The following is a 23,913-nucleotide window of genomic DNA, read 5'->3' as shown; positions in this document are numbered from 1 at the left end:
GCACATGAAGAGGAAAGAATAGGATCTCCAGGAGCATGAGCCAGGGTTACCTAATTTGTAAGTCAGAAAGTGGTAGGCAAAAGTGAACCAAGCATTCCCTCAGGAAAGGTCAGGAGATTCTGCGTGAATATCCCCACAAGTACTTGCCATGTGGGGACCCAGCTCCTCAGGCCTTGCCATAAAAAGATATGTCTGCATTATACTCGGACACCATTCCAAAAGAGGCTTGGCTGCCTCCACCACTGAGGCAAGGTAAAGAAGAGATGTGCCCAAAAGGTATGAGAAAAATGAACCGAAGGGGTTGGAGAAATTGTACTTGTGATGTTGGTCATTCTTTGGCCAGATGATTTGACTCAGTCCCTTTCTTCTTCTTATGGGAGTCAGAAAGTATGTTGTCCAAAATGGAGACCACCTGGAAGCTTGCTGGAGGAAATACTAACCAGCGAAGGCCCTGGCCAGTAGACCTCTATGTAGAGATTGGGCTCCCACCTTCCTTTTCATTTGTCACACCCTCTGTAAGAGGGTCTCCTCTAAGTTTTCAAAAAATACAATCTTGCACACAAGGCTATGTTTGATCCCTTTTTTAAAGGGATTTGAAATAATTAGAAGGAAGTGAACAAGATTAAACTGTGTTCTGATCTAGCTTCCTCCCTTGTTTGCAGACCATGTAAACAGGGAAATATGAGAACATATTACGTATGTAATATGTGCTAGGTCTAGTGCTGCAGCAGCAGTCAATGACTTCAACAAGGCACTTGTTCAGAGACCAAGCTCTCTGACCTATGGTTGCCAGTCAATTATGCTCACTTCACAAAAGCAGTGAGTTCAGAGGAAAGAGCTGCTGTGAAGAACTGTGGAAGGATGAAGCTCAAACATTAAGATTAGCCCACAGTTTGAGAGACAGAACCATTCCTTTTCCACCTGTCTCCCAGGGATTCCATTGGCTCTTTGCCTATTTATTTTATTTTTATTTCTCAATCAAGTTGTCCTAATATTAAGTATCCATGCAATGTAAGGTTCAATCCTGCAGGATCCGATTTAAATAAAAGAATCTGAGTTGTGTCTAAGCAGCATAGAGTGTCACACTTCCCACTGAGTACCTGAGCTGTATGCAGCTGTCCCTATAAGATGCCAAGGAGTTGTCACTTGAATGTTTTATCTTAGCCATTCTGATGGATAAAGAGGGAATCTCAGAGTAGTTTTGATTTGCATTTCCCTGATGACTAAGGATGTTGAACATTTCTTTAGGTGCTTCTTGGCCATTTGATATTCCTCAGCTGAGAATTCTTTGTTTAGATCTGTCTCCCATTTTTTAATTGGGCTATTTGGGATGTGTGTGTGTGTGTGTGTGTGTGTGTGTGTGTGTGTGTGTGTGTGTGTGTGTGTAATTTCTTGAGTTCTTTATATATTTGGAATATTAGTTTTCTGTTGAATATGGATTTGGTGAGGATCTTTTCTCATTTTGTAAGCTGCTGTTTTGACTTGTTGATGGCAACCTAGGCCTATGAAGGCTCAGAGACTGAACCACCAACCAAAATACATTCATGGGCTATATCTAGGCCCCCTACATGTTTGTAGCAGATATCTTCATGTGAGTTCCCAGACAATTGAAGTGAAGGCTGTCTCTGACTCTGTCGTCCCTTTACCTAGCTGAATTGGCTTGTCTGGCCTCATTAGGAGAGGACGTGCCTAGTCCTGGGGTGATTTGATGTGCCAGGGCAGGTTGTTACCCATGGAGGGAGGGCCTCCCCCTTCTCCTTAGAGAAGAGAAGGAGGAATGGGGGAAGGGTTGTGTGATGGGGGTATTGGAAGTCGAGGGTTGCAATTGGGATGTAAAGTGAATAAATAATAAACAAATGGGAAAAAGATACCAAGATGCAAAACGGGCACTTACAGTAGCACTTCTACCTTCATGCAGGATTACAATATTTTAGTCACGTTTCCATATGGCTCTTTCTTGTTTTCTTTATAATAACCTTAGATTCCTCTCTTATACCAGAGGCCCTGCCTCATAGAAACTAAACCCTACACCACATACTACCTTATAATACTGGTCCTCCACTCTCAACACTCAACTCTGCCCTGACTTTTATTGTACAAGAGAATATAGATGGCCTCAGGTCTAGACAACAATGGGATCTAGCCTCTTGGGGCCATAGTGAAATCCTAGCCACCCATGCTGCTGCTGGGGGCCATGTCTGGGTCTGTGGTGATACAGCAACAGGGTTTTGTGTCAATGTCTGTAGCTCATATTACAAATAAAGATCATGTGCATGTTTCTAGTCTGGGCTGCTGCCTGGGACCATGTTGATGTCTAAGGACTGTGCAGAGCTGGCCCTGCCCCTCACAGGCTGCAGCACTCAGGAGAGCAAGTCCCCAACTTTGGATGGGCAGCACAGTAGAGCTAATCCTGGTGGTGGGATACGGTGAGCCAGCCCACAGGGCATGAGCGTGGGAGAGTTGGCTGTTGTGGTTTGCCCTGGAGTTATCTGTATTTTGATGGTAATTCCACTGCCCCAAGGATGGCTGCCTAGTCACGTACTCAGGACTCACATGACTCAGGTACTCAGGACTCACCAGAACCTTCTCCCCACTTAATTTGTAAAATACAGGTGAGGGCAGGTACAGGATAGAAGGAAGCCTGTCACTGGATGATAAGGAAGGATGGGCGGGAGAAAAGTTGGAAGGTAGAGGAGGAGACTGGAATGGAGAGGAGAAGGAAACAGGAGGGACAGAGAGGGAAAGTTACAGAGAGAAAATGGAAGCTGACATTAAGATTCCACTCCGTGTACTTACAGGTTATTATTAATATTCTTAAGGAATGAATGTGTACTGGGCTTTGTATGTTTAGGTGGGCAGTTATATCTTATCAGTTGGGTAAAAGGTTATTGTGTTGTATGTTCTTTTATGTGACGGTTTGAGTGTAAGAAAGTGTGCGGCATAGGTAGCAATGAATAGCCTAGTAAGGGCACCAGTGGAATGGGAAGCCCTTGGTCCTACCAAGACTGAACCCCCAGTGAACCGGATTGTTGTGGGGAGGGTGGTAATGGGGGGAGGATGGGGAGGGGAACACCCATATAGAAGGGGAGGGGGAGGGGCTGGGGGATGTTGGCCCAGAAACTGGCAAAGGGAATAACAATTGAAACGTAAATGAGAAATACCCAATTTAATAAAGATGGAGAAAAAAATAAGAAAGAAAGAAAGAGAGAAAGAAAGAAAGAAAGAAAGAAAGAAAGAAAGAAAGAAAGAGAGAGAGAGAGAGAGATCCCAACCAAAAAAAGAAAAAGAAAAGAAAGAAAGTGTGCGGCAGCTGGAGACGCTGGGCCGCCGCGGAATTGGGATGTGTGTTTCTGGCATGAAAACCTGCCTTGAAACTAGATAGGTAGAGAGATTGCTGCCAGGCTCAGAGAGAGGCCTTGGCAGTGTGATATGGGATGGAGCAAAGCGGGTGAGAGGCTTTGTTGATTGAGACTTAAGATATTTAGCAGATATCTTGGGGCATTGCGGTGCCAGACCTAGTGGGATATAAAGACAGCTTTTTATTTTGTTTATAATTTTACAACAGTTTGCCTTGCCACTCACCTACCTTGAGGTGGCATGGGCATGAGGGTGATGCATTCCCTCCCAATCTCACCACCTGCAGCAGTCCTAAGAGCTTGCCCTGGGGTCATGAAAGCAGGAGAGCTTTTCCTGCCCCTCACTGGCTGCAGCACTCAGGAGAGTGGGTCCCACACCTCAACTGGGCAGCATAATAGAGCTCTGGTAGCACAGGTGAGGGTGAGCCACCCTGAAGGCATGAGGGCAGGAGCACTGACCCTGCCCCTTAGTGGTTGTATCATTGTATGAACTAGCCTGGTCAGTCTTGGAGGGTTCACCCTGGTGGTGCAGTTGGTAGGAAGCCGGCAGGGTGACTAACTCAGTTACCACCCAGGCCCAGACACAGAGCTTTGAGTTGGGCCACCCCAATATCTACCTCATCTATGAACTGCTAGAGCATGTAAAAGGACTGGTCCTGCAGATTCAAAGCTGCAGGATCTCCATGACACAGGGCAACAACAGAATATTCAAAAGAGTCCCAGTGAAGACCCAGTATTGAGAGTGTAGCAGAAGTTAGAGGCTTTGAACCAAACCAATGACTCATTGCAATGAACATTTGCAAGTAAAGATGTGTAGACAAAACGTATACTGTGGGACACACCATGGCATACCACAGCATCAACAATGAGATGTTTTTTATGCTTTGTTTTGTTTTTCATTTATTTTTATTTTCTTTTCAGGGGGGGAGGTTATAAGGACAGAGGATGGAAACATAGGGATGGGGAGATGAGTGGTATTGGGGTGCATGGTGTGAAACTCACAATGATCAATAAAAAGTAAAAATATTTTTAAGAGAAAACGGAGTTTGCCCCAGCCTGTGGCTTAGTAAGAGAATGCTGTAGCATTGCTGACTGAAAGACCTTTAAACTCAGATAGAAGTTAAGGTTAATGAGTGCCTTGTTTTAGAATTCCAAAAACATTGCCATGGTAAGCTTCCCCTGGTCACACTTGTCATTTGAGAAACTCCTAAAGCTTGGAATTCTTACAAAGCCCAGATGGGCTCTAAGTAAAGAAAGCCTAGAAATCCGAGCACCACAAATAGACCAAAGAGGTGTCTAGAGTCCATCAAGAAGGCACTGTGGCACAAAATGGCAGGTATGGGAAAACAAACAACAGATAAATGTGCCAATGATGAGTTAACCGAGGTCTGTCAAAATGTATTAGTTTAAGAATGAGTGGCTTGTGAGGTTTCTGCTGTAGCAGACATTTTCTAACACAGCAGCTGTGTCCTAGTCAGACTTGCAGCAAGCCTTGATGTCACTGATAAGCTACAGGAGAGTGTGTTTACAGAGCTGGCACATAGCAAAGCTTGGCTTCATTTCAGGATGCTCACACACAGGCTCTGCAACCCAAGGTCAGCATCGTACTGGGTTCCTAGTCCTACATTAAGTCCTTAATGCCGTAACTGAATACTGAGAGCTTCAAATAGATTTGTTATTTTACAGTTCTAGAAGTCAGACATCCCAAGTAAGTCTCACTGGACTAAAATCAAAATTCTAAAAGGCCGTGTTCAACACCTGGGCAGTTTGTATTCCAAGATTCACAGTGCCTTACATCCTCAAAGCTGGCTGTTCTGCCACTCCAGTCTCCATTGTCATGGTCATGTCTCCTCTGACTCAGATCCCCTGGCTTCTCCCTTTCACTTGCAAAGACCCTAAGACTACACTGGACTCACCAGGCAAATCAGAGCTCTTCTATCTCAAAATTGGCTCATTGGCAACCTTACCTCTATTATAACCTTAATGCAGCCTTGCCATAAAACATACTTAGCACAGTCATAGATCCCATGGTTTAGGCCACAGACATAGGGAGGTAATGAGGAAGAGCATAGTTCTCACGACTACTCCTTCACATGGTATAGGAGCTCCCCATTATTGACACTAAACTGTCACTCTGGCCCTATCTCCTTCAAACTATGATGTATTAGATCTGTGAATTGCTATACAACTAGTTACTCTGAAACTCACCTCCAACATTTATTAGCCCATAAGCTCTTGTGAATTAGAAATACCAGCAGGACTTAAACAGTTCTCTGCCTTAGGATCTGTCACAAAGCTACAACGAACATGTCAGCGAGGGAGGGCTGCCTCCAAATCAAAGTTCAACTGGGAAAGGTCTGCTTTCAGGTTTACACATGTGGATGCTAAGAGTTATCTCCCCCCCCATCTCTGGAGCTGGTTGGCACCTTCTCTCACTCCCTTACCATATGGGCTTTCTCCATAAAGTAGCACACAACTGGGCAGCTGAATTCCTTAGAGAAATCCGCAAGGAGACACACAGAGAGAACTCAAGCAAGAAGAAAGTCACACCCTTATAACCTCATTCCATTGCTCTCCCTGCATGCATTCCCAAGAACTGAGACCAGACCATAAAACACCCACAGGGACATAGAACCACATATGAGCAGAAGATGAGGCATGGGGCCATGGTAGATGCTATCCAGTGTATCCCTATGGGCAACCCATGCTCTCACCTCATGAAATATCAATATTACCTGAAAACGTGAAAAGGACTTTAGCGCTCCTGCCTAGTCCATTAACTTTACATTCAAGCCACAAGTGCTGGGGATACATCCATGAAAAAGTAGACAAAACCCCATCTCCTTGGAGCATTATTCTAGCAGAGAAAACAGAATAACCAACAACAGATGGTAGCCAGAGAGGGACGAGTCACAGCAGGTGTGGTTGGTCAGGGCAAGGCTGTCATATATGGAGTGAACTGGAAGGCTCCTCTCAAATTGTCCCTTTCTGTAGATATGTGAAAGCAGTGAGGAGCTGTGAGGATATTTGGAAGAGTATCCTTGGCAAGAAGGGACATGAAGTACAAAAGATAACAACCAGGAGCACAACATGAGGGATGTGCATGTCTGGAACAGAATAGGCAAGAGAAGTGGTTAGTAGTATGATTACAAAGGAAGCCAGCACATTGCAGAGCCTGGTAAGTAATTAACAGGCTGACTTCAGTCAACACTGGAGCCACTACATGATGATCTCTCCCTAAGGGCAGTGACTTAACACTTAGGAACAAACCAGCCCCTTGGAGCCTTGGGACACTAGTTCCAGACCTGTGAGTAGGGGAGCTCACCTTGCTTCACAAGATGACTATAACAGTGGAAAAAGCAGCATGCTTCATAGGGCTCACTGAGCCCACATTTTCTAATTACCTTACAAATAGTACTGGAGTTGGAAAGGTAGCACGAGGTTAAGAGCACTTACTCCAAAATCATCAGGACTAGAGTTCAGTTCTTGGCATGCACATAATGAGACATGTTCTCACAAATGTTCCAAAGGGAAGAGAGAAGGAAGGATCACTGGACTTCTCTGGCCCAGCCTAGCAGAAAAGAAAAAAAACAAAGTTGAAGAAGATACTCCTGTCTCCAAGGAAAAAGATGGAAAGTGGTAGAGAATGACACTTGACACCCTCTCCTGACCTCTGTACACACACACACACACACACACACACACACACACACACACACACACAAACACACACATACACACACACGTATGTATGTATGTGAGTGTATGTATGCACTCATACATATATGCATAAATTAAATCTTTTAAAAATAAAACGTGTTGTTTGTGAAAGCTACAGGTAGCAGAGTCTACTTTTATCCCTGGGTAGGAAAAACAAAATTAAATAAAACAATTTCCAGAAAATTAAACTCTATCCCTTGTCTTAAAATCAAACAACCTCAGAGTGTTCTAACTGGAACATAGATCCGGGCTGACTGAACTGCATATAGTCAGCATATCTACTTAGAGGTATAAAAAAGAGAGTCTAAAAATGTGCCCTGCACATTGAAATGAGCTAGTACATACCAAACACCTAAACCTTAAAAAATCATTGCAGATATGCATCGGGAGGCTATTGCCATAGGAGAAGTACGGTCTATAATCACACATTAGCCAAATTTCCTACCTGTAATTAGTAATTTGTTAAGAGATATTAATTGTCTTTGCTGCATTACCCAACCTGCAGGTTCATATATCATTCTGCTACTTAGAAGTCACCTTTACACACCATGGAGGGCCTAGACAGCAAGCAAACTCAGATAGGCAAATGGGTAGGAGGGGTCAGCATAGGTAGGTAGGAGTGGCTGGCTCTAGAGCGGATTATTATAAAAATAAGTGCACACAGGAGAAGGTAGAGGAACACTTCACTAGCAAACACTGGTGTTCATGGAAAGGGAGATGTGGAGAGGCATGGCCTGGCTTTCCTTCTACCTCTTAAATGTTCTCTGGGCTGTGGCAGGAACCAGTACCAGAGCCCAGCGTTCTTGCTGTGAGTATAGTGATTGTTCTAATGGGAAAGGAGTGGTCCTCTCTAGAGACAGAGATTTCAGGCACAGTTGTATGGATGAGAAACAGATAATCACTATATGAGTGCCAAAGAGGCAGGCATAAGTCAGGGTGGAGGCATGTTCCATGAACTGTCATCCCTAGAAGTCATCTTCCATGACTTCAGAGCACAATTCTCTGAGAGTCAGGTGGATGCATGTTTTATTGAAAGACAGTGATTATGACTGCAGACATGTTGGTTGCTGGAACAAGGTCAATACTCAGTAACTGAGAGCACATGGGAGGTTTGAATATTTGATGAGAGCAAGTTATGTCTCAAGTCACCAAGAGTCTTCACGTAGAGGGAAGAGTAGAGGGAAATGAATGTAAAAGAAATCAGTGGCTTCTGGGAAGTGGCTAGAAATCATGTTAATTACCTCTGAGCTGTACTGCTCAAAGTTTGCACAGGAAAATTCACTTTAAAAATAGAGATCACTGGAGAATGTCTGAGGATTAATGCACCTCTATAGAAAAATGTTGGCATTGTTCTGTATTCCTCTTCCAGCACTTGATCCCCAAAGCTCTCAGACTTTCTGCTAAAAGACATGAGGCCTAAAAGACATGAGAACTATGTTTCTGGGCAAGGGGCCGAGGGCTCAGGGGAAAGAGGGATGAGTGGTGATTTTGTGCTAAGTGGCTTTCCTCTTCTCAGCTGTCCCCCCAGATCAACAGCCCTGGGTCGATGGCCTACAATCGCTCATGGAAAACTCAGTAACTGAGTCAGACTTCCCAAACCCCAGCATCCTGATTGCCATGAACCTGGCCGGCACCTACAACCTGGAGGCCCAGAAGCTCCTGACTTACCAGCTCATGGCCAGTGACAGTGCAGGTTAGACCCTGGACCCCTCCCTGCAGCTTGAATCTTCCACATACAGGCTACCTCCAGCTCCCAGCGCTATGTCATCGCCCGCCTCAGTGCTGTCTCTGATGACATTTCATTCACTTTTCCCTACACAATGGCAGAGCATCTGTAACTAGACATGAGACAGCAGAATAATCAGGAAAGGGGGCAGGGATGCCCAAGGAAAACCAGATTCAGGGAAAAAGGTGGGGGCTTCTGGTTCCAGACCTGTGGCTTATGAATAAGTCACCAGATGTCACTTACTTGCCTTGCCCTCTAAGGACAAAATCAATAACTGATAGTAACAGCGAAGTCCGGGGTTGACTTGCTTCACAGGAATTGCCTGAAGCGTCAACGTGCATAACTAAGTTTACCTTCTGCCTGTAAGCTTCCATGGACTTGTACAGACATTCTCATTTCTTTTCTAAACAGACCAGGGGTTCTTCTTTAGCATATATTAATTATATTAAATAACGAGTTTCGTTATGCAGTCATTGATCACACCAGACAACACTAGATTCAATGTTTCCTTGAGGATTTGTTTCTGTATTTCCATCTTTGGAAAAAGGAGATTTTAAAATGATGTGGGTATACTGCTGAAAAGTCCCAGATGTGAGGCTGGGGCATGCTGTGTGTACTGATACTCAACTGTAACCACAGCACTCATTAGGAGGATCTCTGTGAGTCAGGGACCAGCCAGGGCTATAGAATGAAACGTTGTCTCAAAACAATTAAAGGGCAGGACTGCAGCTGGGAAGTAGGCTAATGAAACTGTTCTTGGGTACAAGCACCTGCTGTGCAGGTTTCACAGTCTCAGTTCAATCCCCAGAATCCACATCACAACAGAGGGAATAACTGACTCCACAAAGAGGCCTTTTGACCTTCACATGTGCACTGTGCCTTTTGTGCACTGTGCATATGCACACATACATACATACATGCAGACACTGTGAGTGAACCCACTCACACATACAGTAATAATAATAAACATATGCTTTTTATTGCATTTTTTATTTACATTTCAAATGTTATCCCCTTTCCCGGTTTCCTGTCCATCTCCCCTCCCCCTGATTCTATTAGGGTGTTTCCCCTCCCCAACCACTCACCCCTTCCTGCCTCCCCTGCCCTGATATTTCTCTACACTGTGGGGTCCAGCCTTGGCAGGACCAAGGGCTTTTCCTCCCATTGGTGCTCAACAAGGCCACCCTCTGCTACATACGCAGCTGGAGCCATGGGTCTGTCCATGTGTACTGTTTAGATAGTGGTTTAGTCCCTGGGAGCTCTGGTTGGTTGGTATTATTGTTCTTATGGGGTTGCAAACCCTTTCAGCTCCTTCAATCCTGTCTCTAACTCCTCCAATGGGGACCCCATTCTTAGTTCAATAGTTGGCTGCTAGCATTTGCCTCTGTATTTGTCATGCTCTGATAGAGCCTCTCAGGAGATAGCTATATCAGGCTCCTGTCATCATGCACTTCTTGGCATCTGCTATATTGTCTTGGTTTGGTGGCAACATATGTTTTAAGTTTAAAAAACAAGTGCAATGCCCAGTGTAGCACTTATTGCCTTGCCTGAGAATGCCTGCCCTGGTTCTTCTGTTTTCTCTTCCGCAGACCTGACAAATGGGCAGCTCGCCCTCACCATTATGGCTCTCACCTCCTCCTGCCGAGACCCTGGAAGTAAAGTGTCCATTCTACAAAAGAATATGGAGAGCTGGACACCTTCAAGTAAGATCTCGTGGGGAGGAAGGAAAAGTGAAGGGGTTCTTCCTGAGAATTTTCAATCCAAAAGGAAAACTTAGAAGTGGGAAGAGTGAAAAGTCAGGGAGGAGGCACGAGGCTACCGCTGCTCTGACAGTACACACACACACACACACACACACACACACACACACACACACACACACACACACACACACCCTGCACCCCGTGAGTTTCACTTCTCAGTCAATATGAAGCTGGCTGGGAAGCCACCATCCACCCATCCCTTCTCTTCAAATGGCAGATGATACTTTGAAAAACACTGGCATCTTCCTTTGTCGGTACTGTGTTGTTTTTTTTATGTCAACAGGTTTTCTAATGATTCCTATTTAAAAGCTTTGACCCACATTACTCAAAAAATCTCCAGTGTGGTAAGCGTTAATCTAATGATGGTTCTGTCTCTTCTGAGACCTGGGTACTGAATCCTCGTCCTTCTATGGGCCTGCCCTGGCGATCCTCGCACTGTGTCAGAAGAACTCAGAGGCAACCTTACCCATCGCGGTGCGCTTCGCTAAGACCCTCATGATGGAATCCTCTCCCTTCAGTGTGGGTAAGCTGCTGCCATCAGTCACTGGCCCAGGCTGAGAGTATCAGGGTCACAGTGGATGAGAGGTGGGGTGGAGGGGGTCACAAAGGAGAGGAAGTGGAGCAGGACGTGGTTGAGGATAAAAACATTGAATGATGTTTGTTGGACATGTGAGCTAAGGACAGACCTCCAGTGGGGCAATAAACAGGTCACACAAGTCATAAGTTATCTTTCAAATAAAATGGAGATGTCTTGCCTCAACCCTACCTTTTGCTCCTTAATTGTTATTAATTCTCCCACACTCTATGTTTCAAGATGTTTGTCCTCTTGCCATCCAAATGCCCTTTCTATAACCAGCTCACACTGGGCTGCCTGTGAATGGAATCCTTTTCCTGCCTGATGGTCTTTCCTGTGCTTGATCTTTCTATGTGTACTGATCCCTTCTCGGTTGGGGCCCCTGGCATGGAGCCCTCTGCCGCCCTCTAAACAACAATGTCATGTCAGACTTTCTCTCACTGCACAGGGCAAGCAGCAAGCTTTTTCCTTTTACTCTTAGACAAGCAGGTAGACACAGTGTCTTCGCAGGGGTCAAGAACAGACTGGAATCCCTTTCCATCTGGAATCTCACACACAGTTGGGACATCTCTGTCAGTTCAGGACTTGTGATGGACTTCTTTGTCTTCAGGTGTCAATAACACTGTCACTCTTAATGGTGCTCTGAGAATTCAGATGAGGTGGGAAGGCCGGGCGAAAGCTGACGCTTGCTAGCATTTTTCTTGTTCTGGTCTTGTCAGAATTTGCTCATTTGGTCCACACATGTTTAGTACATGCAAATAACACAAAGTCCCTGTATTGGGTGCAATGGGGATATACAGTCACCACTGTCCAAGCATTCACAGAGCCCAGGAGCCACAACACGTGACACAGAACACCGACAGGCAAAACAGGCATAAACCACAGCTGCTAGAGACTCAAGGCTGCTGTGCTGGGAAGACCAAGATGGCTTCCCTGAGCAGCTGACAGCTGGGCCTTCCAGAACAGCTGATATTGAGAGGAGAGAAGTGAGACTGACCACATGCCTGGAGCTGCTGAGTTGTATGCAAATGTTTTTAAGTCTGCTGCTTACTGGCTGTTCTGCCTTGGGCAGTTACTTCACTGCTCTGAGCTCCCATTTCTTCATGTCTTAAATGAAGATAGGTCCTGTTCCATAGGCTGTCCCAAGAGCTACAGGAGGTCCTCTACCTAGATTACAATAAGCACCTGATGATCAACACCTGCTGTGGTAGTGATTGTGGTGGGGATCTGTCTCTCTTCTGCCACAGACACAGGAGCAGTGGCAACCTTGGCCCTCACATGCATGTACAACAGGATTCCTGTGGGTTCTCAGGAAAACTACAGAGACCTGTTTGGTCAGGCACTGAAGGTTATTGTGGATAATATCAGCTTGAGGATCAAAGCTGATGGTATTATTGGAGACATCTACAGCACTGGCCTTGCCATGCAGGTAATCATATCCTACATGCTCCTAATCTAGGCCAGACTAATAACCTTGGACTGTAAGGCCAAAGGACTGTGTGTCTACTAACGTGCCTGGGAAAGTCTAAGCAATGTGATTTGGGGTCAATTCCTGAACTACCTTGCCTCAGTTTCCCCACTAAGAAAATGCAGGTGTTTGCTAGCTCATAGGTAAAATGTGAAGACAAACCTAAAAGAATTCATTTTTCCTTTCTTGGAAAAAAAATACAACAAATAAATCAAGGTTTTTTAAGGGTTTACTATCAATGATGACCAGTGTACTAGTAACAGTCATACATTACGGGAAGCAGGTCTTCCCAAAATATTGATGGAACTTTCTGCTTCAAACTTAACAGGAAATTGGTTTTTTTCCTATTATCTTTACCCACAAAAAATTGGTTTGTATTTAAAATGGTTAATGTAAGTAATGTAAAGTTGACTCAGATACACACGCAACTAGATAAATAATAAAATGATCTAGTGAATAATTAAGCCAAGCCTGTATCTCAGCTGAGTCTGTTGGCCACTCTACATTTACCTTACTTATCCCCAGGCTTGAACTGGGAAAGATGCTTCTTTTTTTTCTTTTTAAAAAGTATGCTTTTAACTAAAATATAATTGTATCCCCTTCCTGCCTCCATTTGCCAACTATTTTTCTCTTAATCACTTTACATCCTGCTCACTGCCCCTCTCCCAGTGATCCCCTACAACAGTCCTTCCTCCCATCCCCTCCCCTTCTCCTCTTAGCAGTTAGGACGCCCACCCCATCAGAATACCTCCCACCATGGCACTTCAAGTGAGGCTAGCTGCATCCTCTCCCATTAAGGCCAGACAAAGCAGCCCAGCTAGAAGAACATATCTCACATGCAAGCAACAGCTTTTGGGATAGCCCCTGCTCCAGTTGTCTGGGACCCACATGAAGACCAAGCTGTACATATGCTACATATGTTGCAGGAGAGTGTCTAGGTCCAGTTGGTGTATGATCTTTGGTTGGTGGTTCAGTCTCTGAGCACCACAAGGGTTCAGGACGGTTGATTCTCTTGGTCTTCCTGTGGTGTTCCTATCCTCTTCTGGGCCCATAGGGAAAAGGATGCTTCTTGACAACCCTAAATCTGTCACCATCCTCTAGCCCTTGTTGACTAGGGCAGAAATCCTCCATGGAAAATAGATGCATCTGTGATGATGGAGAGAGATCATCAACTAGAATCATAAATTATAAAGTCACATGTGGTCAAATCCTCTGGCCATACTGAGATATTGGTGGTCTAAAGTTTCTAAATATCTTAGGAGATTAAGAGAAAACTACATCATAAATTCCAAACCTCAGAAACCCCAGGAAAGGGAAAGGGCTGGAGGCCTAAGTTTTGTGTAGCTCTGGGCTACTATTAGAAGGAAATTATCTCCTGAGAGAAAAAAAGAGACTGGTGTTGGTATCCTCCACACACTAAAATTTAGAGAAGAGTCCACAGAGCATATGTAATAATCAATGCTAAGCATAAAAATGAAGACAGATCACCAATCCAAAATGCCATGTGTGGAAATGTCTAAGAGCAAAATCCACTTCTTGTCATGGTCACCACAATTTTGTCATGAAACAAAACCATTTCCTATGACTGAACCATAAAACAGCATCCCCAAAACTCAGGTCTAGAAATTTCTGTGGAAAGCAGGCAGCCTGAAGGAATGAGTTTAAGATTGGGTTTGCCAGGGTGGGACCTTTGCTTAATCTTGTTTAAGATTTCTGATTGGTTTAGTACCAGATGCAAAACTGTTTACTTTGCCAGTTTGGCTTTTGAATTCTATTTGGAATTTCATCGCTTTCTAGGTACTCTGGTAGATTATATCAGAGAAGAAAAACTTTTCCTATCAAAGGATAAGACCTTATCCATATCCAGATACCACTCCCCATGTAGATTCCTTGTCACTTATAAGACACATAACTTCTCCCTACCTGCCTGCCTACACATGCACCTGGAGTTTACCCAGATAGCCTGAAAAGTCAGACCAGCAGGTGTCTAATCTATAACCGTTATCTAATCTGAAAAGTTTTGCTGTTGAGATCAAAGGGTTCTAGACCCATTACAAGAGGGTTTAAATTTCAAGGCTGCCCCTGTCTTGGACAAATGTTGACTTTCCTTGAGTTTCATTTTCCCCATAAGAGCAAGGCTGTAACCAAGTTGAATGATATGCGATATACAAAACCATCACAAGTACAGTGCTATGCCTGCTCACTGCCCATGAAATCTAAGCACATCAAGAGTACTATAATCCTTTCCAGCCTTTTCTCACTCACCCTCTTCCTGAATGGCAGCCCTGTATGACCTGAGATACTCTCAAGCCTTCCTAAAGGCAATTCTACCCTGAAACTTCTTGTCCTTCAATCACCATCTACTGCACCCAAGTTTCCTCTGGTAGGAACTGACCTCGACAAGGAGTCTGGTAAGATTCTTCATACAGAGTTAGCAATTATCTCTGATGGTTTAATGCTCTAGCATGTTGGAATAAATGTTTTACTCCCAGGAAAAAATTACGTACAGTAGAAGCTGCCACTGCTGAGGAGTATGTAGCTGGTACTCTCAGACTAGCCGGCCCTGTAGAGTGGCCTCTTATAGAGAGTTGCAGTCTGCATTTGCTGAGGTTAACACGGTGATCATACTTATCTCAGATGTCCAAGTGCCCACTCTGTTCTACCTAGCTGAGACAACCATCTCTCATTCTCTTCCTTCTCCCATTTTCTCTTCCCAGCTTCATGCACGCTTGTCATTGGCCAACGAGGCTCACTACCACACTTGGTGGCTCTAGTCAGCATAACTGTTAAAGGAAGGGAGGACGCAATGACAGTTTCCACATCACGCCTTGCAAAATGCTTTCCCAAACTGGTCACTGGAACATCAAATGATGCCCCCTCCAAAGACAAGCAGGATTTATAGTTTCTAATTCAGCCCTAGGAGACAGAAAACTTTACAAGAGTATGTAAACTGCTTGATATAGTAATCCACACTGGTTTTGCAAGTACCAGAAGTCCAACTTTAAGAGGACAATTTAATATTTCACATACTTGGGGATGTCCAAGGCTAGATGAAGTGGTTTCAAGAATAAAAAGATCAAATGATGACATCAGGGCCCGCTCTTAGTAGTCTCTCATCCCTGGTTTCACTCGTTCTCTCCCACAGTGTGGAATTTACGATGGTTAATGACAGCTTGGTGTTTACTCATACAGTCCCAGCTGAAGTACACAAGAGGAGAAATGGTTTTCCTTTCAGTCCTGGTGTATCCGGGAAGAATCAACTGGTGCATGTTGATTCCAGTCACTGTTCCCAAGGAGACCAGTGCAACCCAGGCCATGACGCCATCTGGAGGCCAGGGCTGCTGAGACTATGGCTAACAGTCCTGACAAAGACGCGGGCTTTGGGAGAAGTTCACCAAAAGCTGTGCGTGACAACACAAATCAAAAGCAGTGTACTGCATGTGCCAGTCCAGGTCGCCCTAGACTACAGCTCCTTCTGAGGCTTGCTTTGTTACCCTTGTTCTACAGCTAAAAACTATTCATGAGTACAGCAGCCTTGGCCTTACTTCCTGACTCTTATCAGTGACCAGATAATCGTTCAGTGGCTAGTTGTTGTTGTTGTTGTTTTATTTTTATTTTATCTTATACAGTGTTTTGCCTACATATATGTCTATGCATCACATGCATGCCTAGTACCTGAGGAGGCCATAAGAGGGGAAGGCCATAAGAGGATGATGGATTCCCTGGAAGTGGAGTTACAGATGGTTGTGAGCTGCCATGTGGGTTCTGTGAATTAAGCCAAGGTCCCCGAGACGAGCAGACAGTGATGTAACCACTGATCCATCTATCCAGCCCCTCATTGTTAATTCTTTCAATAAGCATTTGTTTGTTACTGTTAACTAGAAAACTGTACCCACAGCTATTCATGCTAGGCAAACGCCTTTGCCACTGTGCTACCCTCCACTCCTTCTACAACTATCACAGGACAAATGCTGCGAAAGACAACGCAATTTCAATCCATGTGCTGCTTCATTTGGATTCTGGAAGATCATAAGGATTAGCAATCAAGTTCACCTCTCATAAGAGCCAACTCCCCACTATACCTATTCTTCCCTCTCTTTCTCTCTCATTGCCCATGCCCACCCTAGGCTCTCTCTGTGACACCTGAGCAACCTACCAAAGAGTGGGATTGTGAGAAGACTATGTATACGATACTCAAGGAGATTAAGCAGGGGAAATTCCAGAACCCCATGTCCATTGCCCAGATTCTCCCTTCCTTGAAAGGCAAGACTTACCTAGATGTGCCCCAAGTAACGTGTGGCCCTGGTAAGTACTTTTCAATGACCCTTCCTTCTTACATCATAAATTTGCTACTTATAGTTCAATAGCATGTGGCTTGATGTTGAGCAGCATATAAGATTGTTTTGTTAATTTATCCCACATGGATAGAGCTACATCTGATCTCCAACCCCAGTGAACGGGATTCTTGGGGGGAGGGCAGTAATGGGGGGAGGATGGGGAGGGGAACACCCATATAGAAGAGGAGGGGGAGGAGTTAGGGGGATGTTGGCCTGGAAACCAGGAAAGGGAATAACATTTGAAATGTAAATAAGAAATACCCAATTTAATAAAGTTGGAAAAAAATTATGTGTACTAGCACACGACCACAGAGTCTAGCCTTCAGAATTCATCTCCTTACACTAAACATCTACTTTAAGAAGATGGAAAGCCCATGGTCACAACAAGGAGCGTCATTCATTCTACAAATGCACTGCCAAGATCACTATGTCTTCTCTACTCTTTAAAAAGTCATAAAACAGACATACAGACAAAACTACAGTCTTTACCATAATGAAGCCAGTATTAAATAGAAATCAATGTCATCTACATTGTAAAAGCAAAAAGAAGAAAAGCAGGAAGAAACTACCAATCGTTGACCTTATTTGGGCTTAAAAGGCACAGATGAAATTCATCCAAGCCTTTAAGATCTAATGACAGCCTGACACTCACAGAACACCAACAGAATAGGGTGGAAACTTGACATGTTACTTTATAGCATCTTTGTATCCAATCTAACACAATACCAAAATATTTAAAATTCAGATTGCCCGTGTGGAGCCTTCCTAAAATATTTGTCACTCCAGGAAAAAAAAAAAACTCTGAAATCAATTCCTTCGATTCTTTTTTCTTATCAAATACTTCCTCCTGGATTCACCAGCTTCATGTGACAGGAAAAAATGATAGGATCTTCATAGACTTCAATACTGAATCTACAGGAGCCAAAGTCAAGCAAACCCACTGTCATAGTATGAAGCATTGCTACCTTGGCCTTACTGCCTAGGCTGCTAGGATGCCAGTAACATCACAAGTTTAACATGGAGTCTTTGCCAGGACTCTAGTTAGTTGTCCAAGTGTTCTGTTAAATAGTTTAAAGGTTACTGTTTCCTTGAAATCTTTTCTGGGATATATTGTCAATAGCAATGCTTTTGCATCCTTAACTCAAATCCCAAAACCTTTGATAAACTTGGTGTTTTTGCTCCTCACAGATCATGAAGTGCCACCAACTTTAACTGACTATCCTACCCCGGTCCCCACTTCAATATCTAATATCACAGTCATATACACCATAAACAACCAGCTGAGGGGGGTTGATCTGCTTTTCAATGTGACCATCGAGGTTAGTGTGAAAAGTGGATCTGTGCTCCTTGCTGTCCTGGAAGAAGCGCAGCGCAGAAACCACATGTTCAAGTGAGTGGGGCAAGCAGTGTTGCCCTCCCCAAGCCTGGCTCAAATCCCTATATTCTCCTCCCCATCTTCTCTCTCCTAAGAGCACATAACGGGTAAGCATGAATTTGTCTGCCTTTGAAATGTATATTCTACCCACTATTCTGTTAGGAAAGAGTAGAATATGGAAATGGATTACAGAGGAGAGAATTAAATGTTGGGAAATGCCAACTGTTTAAAAAAAAGAGGAAGCAATAGGGGAAGATTAGAGGTCACAGTTTAGAAGGAATCAAAGGATTGGGCGAATGCATGAGAAAGAAAAGAGGACACTTGACACCCAAACCCTCTGGATATGCTTTACAAGTTTAGCATTTAATATTGCCCGATTCTTCTTCTGTCTGTAAATATAAAAATGACACATGACACATAGTAGAAACTTAGAGAGAAAAAACAAAGGACCAACTGCCTCCTCAACCACATTATAATCAGTTATTTAATAATCTCATAGAATTTTTTTCTACATGTAGTACAAACAGCTGTGACTCATCAGATTCATGGTCTGGCATATTTTCCTCTAAAATTTGTGTCCCTTGTTTTCTATGACATTTTATTTTTAATGATGTGGGGATCAGATATATGCATGTGAGTGCAGGTACCTACAGAGGCCTGAGGCACCAAATTCCGTGATTCTTTATGTAAGATCCTTTAAGAATTTGGACATCTCTAGAGTTGATCATTAACAGAGTGCACCCCATATGACCCTCATGCACACTGTCCTCTACAATGGCTACTCTTTTTACTACCACACAATATTCTATACAAGAAAAACCTTGGATTTCAACTGTGCCATGGAGATATATGTAATTTAATGAGTAGAAATGTTGAATTGTACATACATGGAGGTACTCATTCACCTGGAGTCCTCAACATACCAAAGAGAAATAAGCCTATGGAATCTGGCAAATGGGTACTGTGCAAAGTAAAGTGTTTGTTCCAACTAACATATCCATAAAACATGAATACCTAAATATAGAAATGCCTCTCAACCCACTCAACTGAAAACATTAATCAAAATCATTCAAATGCTATTCGTTGAAATTCCACTTTAAGTGGCACGGTTCCATGCTCACTAGTCATTTGTATTTTCTCTCTGAACATTATTTTTATCTGTTCTTTAAAGCATTTGAACACCTGTCCCTCTGTCTTGCCTCCTGTTGCCTGGCTTCAACCAAGGTTGTTCACATTTTATTCTTAGATTTGAAACCACAATGACATCCTGGGGCCTTATTGTCTCTTCTATCAACAATATCGCTGAAAATGTTAAGCACAAGACCTATTGGGAGTTCCTTAGTGGCAAAACACCTTTGGGTGAAGGTAAGAAGAGCAGAGGAATGCCTTTTCCTTCCAGCTGGAAGCTACATTTACTAGTCCTTTAATTAACATACTTGGCTAGTATTATACTGTGTGTGCTCATACTAAGGATATGTGTAGGAATTGAGTGTCACAGATAACCATTACATAAACACTCTGCAATTGTTAGTGACTCTTTTTACAGGAAAGTAACTAAATTTAAGAGATGTGAAATAAATTATACATTGGTGGTTAACTCCAAGGCACCAAGTACATCAGCGTAGCATTAAGGAAAGAAATAAAAATTCTTCCCACTTCCCCTGGGGGCCATTTCACCAAGATCGAGTTCAGACTTGAATTCTCTACTTCACCAACCCTGTGTCTTCCATCCTCTGTCCTCCTGTTGCACGAGTCTGAATCTGTGCCTGCTATAAAGAGCTGTCTTGTCAGTCTCTCTGGCCCTGTGCGTGACTGTGTGTACCTGCTATGTGTCTGCTAGACGGCTGTGTGTATGTCCCTGGCAAAAGCTTTACTGTGTCTTTACTGAACAGCACAGAAAGCATCATACGGGGATGGAATAGGACACTTTACAGAAATACGTAACAGTCCTATAAACACCAGTGTTTATCAGCCAATTTTCATAAATAGATGTTTTCAAACTTCATGGTAGAGTTTAGGAAATTGCTTTCATCTTATGAATTTGCTGCTCTCAGCAAATGATAAACATGCATTGTTCTGGGTCTGGGTCTTGAAGAGTACATAATAAGAACTTAAGATTATACCTGTGCGTTATCTTAGGTTGTAAAGGTTGACTACATGGAGGATTCAAGGCAAGTATGTCGATTCTTGCACTTCTCTTAAAGGCAGGTTAAGCAAACGGGCTGAGTATGCAATAGGGTAGCAGTCTTAAGTCAGAAGTAACCTCAAGGTGTAGTATTAACCCTGCAGTGAGGTCCAGCAAAAGTCCCAGTGTCTTAGAATGTAAGAGATATTTCAGAATATTGCATCGCCACAAGATGTCAAGGGCACCTGTTTGGAAAATGAGCCTAGAGTTCGACAGAACAGAAATCAAGTTCAGTTCCAAACCCTAAGATAAGTGAGCTTTCTAACTAGGGTCATCAAAACTTCAGTCCTTGCCTTCTGTTTAATCTCTGATAAAGGAATGTTTGTAACTATGTATTTACGGAATAAACATGGCAAGAATGAAATTCAGACTCCAGCAACTAATATTCCTGAAAGGTTTTGCATAAGCACTGAAACTTCTTCCCACTTAAAGAGTACTGGGCATGGTTTTGTCTAAGGATCATGTTAACCTGACACTGACTGTCACTATGAAGAGGACTGTGACTCCTAACAGAGTCACAGGAGGCCAAGGCTATCTCTTGAAGGCTCCATTCTCCAATTTTACCATGGAGAGATGGTTTGCTTGCCATCTACCATATAGTTAGGAAGAGCTGGGCAGCGGAATTCATGGGCTGCAGCAACAGGGTTTGTAAAAAGCTCCTCTCATAATCACAATCTTACAGTACACAAATATGGAATCAGTCTCTACGGCTATAATCCCAGTTCCTTCTTTTGTCTTCCACAAGCACCTTTACACATGTGGTGCACGTGTGCGTGCACACACACACACACACACACACAAACACACACATATCATCATCATCATCATCATAATAATAATAATAATAATTTTAAAAGAAAGAAATCCCTACAGGTCTAGCAAGAGCTGGTTAAAAACATTTGGCACCAGGCTTAGAGGCCTAAGTTTGATTCCTGGGACCCACATGATGAAAAGTGAGAATTGACTCTCACAAGTTGTCTTCTGAGTTTCACATGCATTCATCCACATACATACACATAGATAAATAACAATAACAAAAAAACATTTTAAAAGAAATCCTTAAACAGAACTCACATTTCTGCCCTCTTCTCTCTACGGTAATCATACCTACCTCTCTCAAGGTTAATATGCTGATGTTTGATTTGGAAAGTTTATGTGCACCGTGAACACTTGTTATCCTCTGCCTTATTCCAGGGGTTGCGTACTATATTCCCTTCAACTACGAGCACATCACAGCCAACTTCACCCAATACTGAGAAGGAGTATCTTCTGTTGTATGTGACCAAAGGATGGTTTGGTTTCTTTTCATATCATTTCAAATCTGTACCAAGAAAAGCAGATGTTAACAGTGCTACTCCATTCCTGAGCCACGGTGTGGAATAAATGATGCAGGTTCCTGAGGTGCTCACCACTGTGACTCATGAAATAAAATTTCTGGCTTCTCAAAACAGACTGTCAGTTGTCATTTATACCAATTGCAAGGGAGAAGGAAAGCCTCGGTGATATCTGGGGAGATCAAAGCAATCTTCTGGACTAAATGATGCAACTACTTATTCAGATGAACTATTAAAACTCCAATTTGGGTTTCTTATACTAAGTGTTCCTTCACAACTCACCTAATACAGACATATATACAGATACATTTGTATTAAATAAGCAAAATCATTCCATATATAATTCCAGAATGGTTTTTAGCTCAGTAAATGATGTCATAACTTCTAGTTTTTCTGGGTGAATTTGTGTTTTAAACTGTGTGATGGTTGTGGAGGAGGCCAGAGAGGCGGCTTGGGTGGCAGGTAAGAGCACTTGGCTGCCCTTCAGCTCACACCTGCATAAAGAGAATCTCTTATAAGCATCACCTGTCAATGAAAAGGCCGATGGCCAAGGAGCTAAGGTAGGAAACAGGAGGTGGGAAACTGGCAGGGAGAGAAAGGGTTCTGGAAAATAGTGAGAGTGTAAAAGAGAGATTTAAGAGAATGAGGAGAAAGCTGCAGGAGATCGACATAAGTCAGCAGGTAGATGAACTCAGGGAGACACTTAGGGAGAAACTGAGGAAACACAAAGGCAGAAGCAGGCCGGGACTGAAGAGGAGGTAACTAACCCCATAGTAGACATAGAATAGTTTAAATGGGTTAAATAAATTAAGAGCTAGTCAGGGAATGAGCCAAAGCTTATGGCCTAGACATTTAATAATAAATAATTAGTCTCAGAGTTGTCATTCCAGGAGCTGGGGCTGACAAGGAAAAATGAATTTTAAAAATGCTTACACAACTGTTTGTGCCTCCAATCCCAGGCAATCCTACACCCTCTTCTGGCCACTCCCTGCACATGGTACACAGACATACATGCACATACATAAAGACACACAAAACACCCATACATATAAAATAAAATTTAAAAAAATGAAAATGTTCCTAAGGATCAAGAGGTTGATTGGTGGATAAAGTCCACATTGTACAATCACGAAGAACTGAGTCTGGTTCCCCAGCACCCACATAAAATCGTCAGGCGTGGGGTCGTGTGAACATCCACAACAGCACTGGGGAAACAGAGAGAGGCAAGTGCTGGAGGCTTACTGGCCAGACAGCTAAGTGAGCAACACAATCCAGTTTCAGTTAAAGGCCCATCTCAAAGACTAGATGGAGCACACTCTAGGAAGCACCTGATGTTGGTCTCTGGAGTCCACATGTACATACAATACATGGACAAGCACATCCAAAAATGTATACCCACCTAGACCAAACATATCCAAAAGTAAAGCAATAGTCTTCAAACAGTGTGAGAAGAAATCTGGATTGGGACCCAAAGGACTGAGCCAGCATTCTGATCATGCTTGTAAGAGACACACCGGCTCACCTGGGCGAGTATCCAACCAAGACACCAGTTTCCTCATTCGTAAAATGAGGAGCCTGGTCTATCCTTAGCTTAGAAAAGGTTAAAGAATTGTCATCCTAGCAGGCATGGTGGTACTCACCTGTAATCCCAACACATAGGAGGGTATGGAATCCCAAGTTTGAGCCAGACTGGGATATAAACTGAGAAAGAGGAGAAAGAACCCTTTAAGATATGTAAGTTTATAATAATATAACAAAAACAAAAACATACTAACTGGAATTTTTAAAAAGTGAATTCAAATGTAACTGTCCCAGCAGATCACAAACACAAGCACAAGCTCATGATTACATCACTCATAGCACTCAGGAGTGCGCTCGGCTTGGGTGTCTGACTACACAGGCATACTGGGCCCTCTAATGGCCACAGATAGTAAAGCCTAAACTTTGGAGGAGTTGTCAGTCCCACAGGTTTTTGTAATGCTGTGGGGGAAGACAGAAAGGTGGATGTTTTCCCCAAGTAAGAGGTGTAAGTGACTTATGTTAAGTACAAGTGCAACACCCTCTTAAGGAGCTGG

At 43.4% G+C, this 23,913-nt stretch overlaps 1 protein-coding gene across 1 annotated transcript; it reads left to right on the top strand.

The window, feature by feature from the left end:
* The first annotated feature begins 7,788 nt into the window (after nt 1-7,788).
* On the top strand, nt 7,789-21,760 carry Cblif (cobalamin binding intrinsic factor). Its single transcript, XM_032891656.1, has 9 exons — nt 7,789-7,884; nt 8,593-8,769; nt 10,392-10,505; nt 10,948-11,088; nt 12,387-12,568; nt 16,735-16,912; nt 18,133-18,334; nt 19,566-19,684; nt 21,699-21,760. The coding sequence occupies exons 1-9, from the start codon at nt 7,794-7,796 to the stop codon at nt 21,758-21,760; spliced, it is 1,266 nt and encodes a 421-aa protein (XP_032747547.1). The 5' UTR covers nt 7,789-7,793.
* Nucleotides 21,761-23,913: the final 2,153 nt, after the last annotated feature.

The sequence above is a fragment of the Rattus rattus genome, chromosome 2, assembly GCF_011064425.1.
Source record: "Rattus rattus isolate New Zealand chromosome 2, Rrattus_CSIRO_v1, whole genome shotgun sequence".
In the NCBI taxonomy this organism is placed as follows: Eukaryota; Metazoa; Chordata; class Mammalia; order Rodentia; family Muridae; genus Rattus; species Rattus rattus.
The sequence above is the reverse complement of the archived record's forward strand: the minus strand, read 5'-3'. Positions and strand labels throughout refer to the sequence as shown.